The sequence below is a fragment of the Gavialis gangeticus genome, unplaced genomic scaffold, assembly GCF_001723915.1.
Source record: "Gavialis gangeticus isolate Ggan-Ray unplaced genomic scaffold, GavGan_comp1, whole genome shotgun sequence".
Lineage (NCBI taxonomy): Eukaryota > Metazoa > Chordata > Crocodylia > Gavialidae > Gavialis > Gavialis gangeticus.
This window is the reverse complement of record NW_017729027.1, coordinates 4266084-4273583: the sequence shown is the minus strand read 5'-3', so window position 1 is coordinate 4273583 and position 7500 is coordinate 4266084. Positions and strand designations below refer to the sequence as shown.

The following is a 7500-nucleotide window of genomic DNA, read 5'->3' as shown; positions in this document are numbered from 1 at the left end:
AGAACTGCTACTTTACCAGCCCATAAAAACGTAAGTGCCAACTTGAAAAGGCAAAATTTATTCATTAGTTTAAGGTGAAAGGGGAATTCTATTCAACAAAGTAAGCAGGGAAATTTACTGCTGCGAATCTGACACAAATAAGTTTAAGGTATTTATATGTATTTAAAAAAGTGCAGTCACTCTAATCAGAGTAATTTCAGTTATGTTATAGAGAACAATTGGAATTGGGGTTGGACCAAAGACTACTTCTACAGCCTTCCTATAAAGAAAAAAAGGCGGCACTCTAAACTGATCAGGTGTGCCAAAGAAATCTCACTTTCCTTTACAAAATATAGGCCAATAACAGAGTCTTGATACAGGACTAGAGAGATCAATGGTCTAATACTCCATCAGAACTTCCTTTTGGCATTAATCTAAGCCAAGCGAGCAAGAAAACAGGACCTCAGAGCAAAATGGCAAAATAAGACATTTAGACAACTACCTGCACTGCAATTCTGTTCATATAATTTCCTGTATGCACCTTAAGCTGCAGTAAACAAGTACTCTTGTGGCTGCTTCTGAGATACTTAATATACAAGAGTTGATGTCTTTCTGAAAAAAGTAAATGAAACCAAGTCTAACATAAGGGTAGAGCCCAGAACACTGAAGCCAAGGCAAAGGCTAACAGCAGCAGCAAATACCCACTGAAAAAGACCAACAAGGCAAAAGAAAACCTTTGGAAAGTATGGCTGCTTACATATGTGGAAAAATGCAAAACAAAACAGCACTTTACTTTCAGCTTGGTGTGCCCCTGCACCAAGCACAGTGCATGCCCAGAAGAGGCATTGTGTTAGTTTGACCTAGCCTGCCCAACGTCTGTATAGACTGGGAACTTCAGCAAGGCTTTTTGAAGCTTTTAACTAACAGATGATTGAATCTGCTATTAGATAAAAGTGCCAAATTTACACAGATGCTGGGGAGCAGAGTCAAACTAATGAGGAGCTTCCTCTTCCAGTAAGCGCTGTTTTTCCCCTCCCCATATGTCAGTGGCCTAGATGACAACTGCAAACAGGACAATCTTAAGTAGTCCCATGGAGTACTTAAGGTCACCAGCTAACCTAGCTTTTATTCTGCTGACCTATCTTTTCAATCTTCTTGAAGGCTTAAACAGCAGCACTGACAGAACAAGCATTTTTGGAAATATAGAATAGGAGCTGAAAAGCCATAGGATACCCATGGTAAATCAAAGCAGAATATAGTAAAGTACTGAACAGAACAGTGGTAAGACAAATATGATTTTGCACAAAGAAATTAAAGCTCTTGTTTTGTTTAAAAAAGACTAATGGGCTCATTCAACATTACTGATGTGGCAGAATGTTGGCTGGCTTTTCCTAGACTGTACATAGTACCTACAGTTTATATCGGGGCTGTCCAACTGGTGGCCCCTAGACTCCTAGCCAGCAACTGCTCCTCCCATGTCCCACCCTTCCAGCTGATATCAAGACCTCCAGGTTCCCCCTCCACTTCCTGCCCCCACCCCAGGGGGTGCAGCAGTGAAAGGAGACAGAGAGCTGCCCATGCAGCAGAAGGGCTGCAGCAGCATGCAGCCCCAGCCATCCAGACATTGGACAGCCCTAGCCCATACAAAAGCTTCAATGTATGCTTGTAGAGCTCCTGGATGAACTTGGCAGACACTATATGAAACTGAGGGGGAGCAAACAGAAGGTGGTGTCCAGTTCAAAAGTAAAGCTTTTGCAACCAGGTACGTGGACATAACTGGATGCATTTCACTACTGAATTCAGACTATGAGCTCTTAAGGAGGACTTGATTTTCATCCATCATTGTACAACACTCAGCAAGATGCGACACCAATTCTGATAGAAAAGCTACCTTTGGGCAACACTGAAAAAAATTATTTATCAATGTAACTGTGTAGGTGTATCATATTTGAATTTTTTTACAAGAGAAATAGAATACTAATACACTTTGCTGTATTGGTTAATATTTCCTAAGCTGCAACTTTCTTCTTTAAAAAAAGAGGTATTTCTGGTGTGATAAATAACAACATACACGCATGCAATTTTTTACACTTACATCTGATTTTTAGCTGCTTGTCTCTGAGCTTTCCGTTCTTTCCTTTTTTGATCTGGTGGCTTAGCAAAAACAATTTCAATATTTTCTCCCTCTAAATCTTTACCATTCATTTCTTCCATTGCCTGAAGGAATCAATCAGATTTTAAAAATTATTTCTAAGAAAGATACTCTACTTACTTTGCCCCGTAGAGCATGCATCACAATTTTTTAAAGCATATCCTTCAGAGCAAAACAAAATCTGAAAGCCAGATTACAGAATTCCTGGAGACTTAAGTGTCTCCCCATGCTTGGTTCTCAAAATTAAAATAGTCTTTTTAAGATGGTTTTCTTCTACTTGCAACTGTGAACACACTATTGTGACATCTGCAAATATCGTTAATTCAGCATACAGTTCTGCGATCAAGAGCTTTATCAATGGGCCAGCTGTAAAGAGTTTTTTGATTCAAAACATACACTTGAAAGCATTAGTGAAGCAAGAGACCAATCCTAGTGGCTTCTGGAAGTTTTGTTTCAATTTTTGCTATTTTAGACTATTTATAAGGTCTCCATTACAAAGAACAAAAGAAGTCTACAACCCTGCCCCCCCAACAGGCACTAATGTCATTCTGACCAAGGAACAGCAGATTACTTATTGGTTCCATTAAACATTTGCAAACAAGTTTAAAAGGAAAGGAATCTGAAAGATCTTGCCGCTTAAAGAGAACCTCTTGATTCCTTAGGAGACTAGCCTTAAGAGAATGCTTATCTACAAAGGATTACTCTTCCACTGCCCATGCTTCTACATCATAATAGCCAGACAAACAGGGAAAGATGCAACCCCATATAACAGTCTTCCCTCTTCAATCAGAGTAGAAAAATAGGTATGGGGCCAACTATCATTCTACCAGAGGATGGAGAAACAAACAGCATTTTCCCTTCACCAAGGGAAAGGAACAGAAGATTACCTCAGTTCAGAAAAGACAAATCAACTCTGCTCCTAGGAAATCTACTACATAAGCACAAAAGAAAAAGAAACTTCATTGTGCTTAGTTTCTTTCTTTTTAAATTTATACAAAACTACAAACCATTCTTGGAGGATCTTTACCTCCAAAAGGAGCTTCCTTTTATTCTCCTGGTGTATTTTAGTGGGAAAACATACATCCATTTCAGTTTGGCACAACAAATGCAAGTGCATTTCTATGGTAGCTTAATTCAGTTGTATGAACTGCTAGAATTCTGTTTCAGACTAAAAGGCAAATCACAACCAACATTACCAGTAATTTACAAGAATTTACCCGCAGGGAATCCAGTAGTACAGAATTTTTAGTTCAATATGGTAAATAACACTACAGGAGAGCGCTCTCAAGTTGAAAACATATCCAACTCTTACAATTCAAATTAGTCACCACTTCCCTATACGTATCACAGTTAATTTAGAGTCTTCAACTTACCTTTACAGCACCATCCCGTTCATCAAAATGAATGAAAGCATAGTCTTTTAATTTCTTCACTCGCTCTAATTTTCCAAATTGACTGAAGGCCTTTTCTAGAATCTCCTCCGTTACAGTATTGGCAAGGTTACGTACAAAAAGTACTTTCACCTAAAATATGAACAAGTCAGTTTTGTGTTATAAGTTGTGCCTTCCAATTTAAAAATGTAAATTTCAAAAAGTTTCCCCAAACCACACTGCAGCTATAGGCAACATCAGGGTAAATGCATTCCATTTTAGGCATCCAATATTCTATAAGGCAAATCTGAAAAATCAATTTGCTGAAGACGACCCACCTGACAAAACCCAGCATCTTTCCCCACCAATAAACAGCATTCCCATCCCTCACCCTTCAATGATCCGCTCCATGTTATTATTGAAAAGTTTCCTAACCTTAATTTTCAACTCATTGCATTGTTTTAAAGTAGAGCTAGCTCCTGAAATCAGTTCAATGCAAAATAGTCAACTTTTGAAAAGCCTGTACCACTGAGACGGCTTTTTACCCAAGAATTCATCCAACAAGTACATAAGCACTTAGTAAAGCAAAGCAAAGAGTGCATGCTAATTTCAAATAGCATTACATTTGAGTTGTATCAACTAACATAATAAGGATATTTCCTGCCCACAACAAGTGAACTAAAAGCAATTTTAGTAGACTGCAAACTTCCTATCTTAAGTTATTTCAGAAGCCTTCAGCTACCTGAATGGTGACTGCAAAGAGGATGGATACACTGTTCTCAGTGGTGGCAGATGACACGAGGAGCAATGGTCTCAAGAGGCAGCAAGGGAAGTTTAGGTTAGATATTAGGAAAAACTCTCTCACCAGTAGGGTAATAAAGCACTGGAACAGGCTACCCAGAGAAGTTGTAGAATCTCTGTCCTTAGAGGTTTTTAAGACCTGGCTAGACAAAGCCTTGGGTGGGATGAATTAGATGACCTCCTGAGGTCCCTTGCAGCCATAATTTCCTAAGTCACCTCTGCTGTTCAAAACTCAAGGAAGCACCCATGATTGAGGATTTGGTAGTCACACAACTTGTTTAGATTTCTCCTTGTACATATACTATAGCTGCAGTAACTAATCACGAGTTATCATCCCTGATACTTGCCAAAGCAGACAGCAGTCATCAAGACCGCTCCCTCAGTTTAAAAGCTTCTCTCACCTGCTGGCCAAATCTTCTTTTTACCCCCAAGCATGTCAATGACTGTAATGCCAAACACAGGAGCTCTCATGCCCTGGCCCACAAATATTTCCTAATCATGTTCCACACGTTTTCTACTAACACAATTGTAAATCAATGGCTAAGACTGCAATCACTGGCCCTCTCTCTTCTCCAAGTAAGTTTAGTTGCACACATAATAGATATCGAATAGAATGGAGACCAGGGGTCAATGTTTGCACTGGGAGAACTACTTTAACACAGCTTAGCTCCAAGCCTGAGTTGCTTCCAATCCAGCCCATGCCACTGGAACGATCACTCCCTCTTCCACCCCTGCCCTCCCACCCAGCAGTGTTACCTACAAAAGCCCCTCCTCCCCATAAATGCTGCCAAAGCCCCCCAGCTCCATGGGATGCAGGCTGAAGGTTGGCAACCCATGGCAGACTTCTCTCTGCTGTGCCAAACGCCACCAAATTTTATTCAGCAACAGTAACCAAAAACCCAAAATTTGGTGGCAGGTATAGGGGAGGGCAAGCATGAGCAGTATTGACTCATACTGGCCCACAACAACATAGCTGTAGCAGCCTCTGTGACAAGCACCACAGGCTGCATGAGGAGGTGGGTCATTAAGCCCACAAGGTCAGTATATTTGAAACCTATGGTTCATATTTTTCATTGTAACAGCATCCATGATTTGGTAGCCATTCTAAAACCCCACCACTTCCTCTACTTGAGAACTATAGTACTGTGGATACAGGAAGGTAAATGAGTAATTATTTGCCATGTTCAAAATTTAAAACATGGGGCCAGGGTGAAAGGAAAGGTAACAAACAGACAACATGGATGACTGCCTCATCCTTCCCTTATTCTTCTTCCCATTTTATATCTGCCTATCATCCAGATGATCAACTTCAAACCCAAACCAGTCCCCCTACTTTTCTCAGTTAGCCTGTTGCCTAAGCCCTCCTCACTGAAATTTCACTGGCTTGACAATCACCTTGCTGGGGTCGTTTGACCCCAGTAGTCTTTCCTGCCATGGAAAGGGGTCAGACTTGATGATCTGCTCAGGTCCCTTCCGACCCTAGAAACTATGAAACTCATCTCTTGTGTTCTCTGGTCCATTGCACTAAGTGAACAGAACCCTGATTCTCTAAAAGGGCTAAGAGAACTATGATGTAGACGCAGATGTCCCCCCACCCTCCATCAGTAAGTAAGTATCTCAGGTATTTCAGAATGACACCCATAAAAAGTACCTAATTAAGGAATGAATGAGGCAGGGAACCATAAAACCTTGCTCCTTGGGTCTTGTTTCAGAAGCAAAGCTGTAGACATAGGCAAGATCCCTGGCCATGCCTTCTTCATTTTCCATTTTATGACATCATCTGAGGAGTCCTCCCTCAACAGGCATTATAAAAGTCTCTGAGCAGGATCCACTTCTGACAGCCAAAAGACTGACCAGATGGAGAACTTGCCATCTGGAGGAGGTGCCACCTCAGGCATATTTTCCCTGAAAGATTCCTCTTTCCCTGGTACTGAAATTCTAGGGCACTGGGCAGGAAAGCGAAGAGGATAAAGCTTGCAGGCAAGGCAAGAGCTTTCATACTAAACTAACACTAGGAAACGAAGCCTCCTCCTGCTCAGAGAAGAGACCCTGTCTAAGCCACTTTTCAGGGATCAACAGTGGGATTCCTGCAAGTGAATGCTCAAGTAAAAAAAAACAACCCATGACAGGTAGAAAGGCAGCAGAGAGGGAAAAACTGTAGGACACATTAGGCCCGGATCTGCTCAAGCACCTGGGCTAGGCAATGAAACTCAAGAGAAAGTGGGAACAATGGAAATATTCAAGTAAAAAACAAGCAAGTCCATCTATATATGGCAACAACACTTGCAAATAATTACTACGTTGAATTTTAAAACATTAAAAGTTTTCCACAAATAATCTCATATGGAAATTAGACTCATGAGTGTTGTCATTCTTAATGTTTTTTTGAGATCTGGGAAAAACAGAAGAAAAGACAGCCATACAACTGAAATCATTTCCAAAAGCAGCATTTGTTTAAGCTGATGAAATAGCTTTTTGGAATTAAGTTTAGCAAATTCAGTTTATGCTCCTTAATGAAGCTGTACAATTTTGGAATGACAAGCAAAGTTTCACACTTAGCAAATTAGTTTTACAAGCTGACAAAAACTCCTGTTGATCCCAAAAGACTTCTGATCAATTCTTGCTTGTGACGCCACAAAGCTACCTGGTCAGAAGGGAACAGTGGCAAGCAGCCGTGGGCCCACTGTGCCCCACTTCCCTCCATGACCCAGCACAACTACGAACAGTGGGGCCACGTGAGGCTCTTAGCAGCTGCTCAACCCCACCTGCCCCAGCAGCACACCTCCTGCATATGGCGCTGCACTGAGGGAAGTGGCAGCAGGTGAAGGAGGTGTGCCACCATGGCAGTGGCAGGGGGTGGCAAGATCCCAGCGTGGCCCTGCCATTCCCAGCCTCACCAATTTATGCCTGCAGGGCTGCAGAGGCCCTGTGGGAGGGAAGCAGGGTGGGACCTTGAGCCTGCCCCATGCACAGATCTGGGGGGCGTGGGTCTCCCCTGACCCCTGAGAGTGAAAGACATGGAGTGCCCAGCTGGCTGCACGTGAACCACCAGCAGCACTATAGAACCTTAAGGGAAGCCACGCATGGAGATGCCAAGCCTGGTCAGGCCGACAGTACCACTGGCGGTCCACAGGCTGTCAGCTGGGCACTCCATGTGGTTCACCAACACCTCCCCGCTCTCTCAGCCAGCTCCCCCCC

At 42.2% G+C, this 7500-nt stretch overlaps 1 protein-coding gene across 5 annotated transcripts in view; it reads right to left on the bottom strand.

The window, feature by feature from the left end:
* The window catches only part of SYNCRIP (synaptotagmin binding cytoplasmic RNA interacting protein), a 53761-nt gene that overhangs the window by 8971 nt on the left and 37290 nt on the right, over window positions 1–7500 (bottom strand). For all 5 annotated transcript variants that reach the window (XM_019520382.1, XM_019520383.1, XM_019520384.1 and 2 more), the window contains 2 exons: window positions 3505–3654; window positions 2075–2196 (listed from right to left, as the gene is read on the bottom strand). In XM_019520382.1, the coding sequence (XP_019375927.1) occupies window positions 2075–2196; window positions 3505–3654 (272 nt within the window). The remainder of the gene's footprint in view (window positions 1–2074; window positions 2197–3504; window positions 3655–7500) is intronic.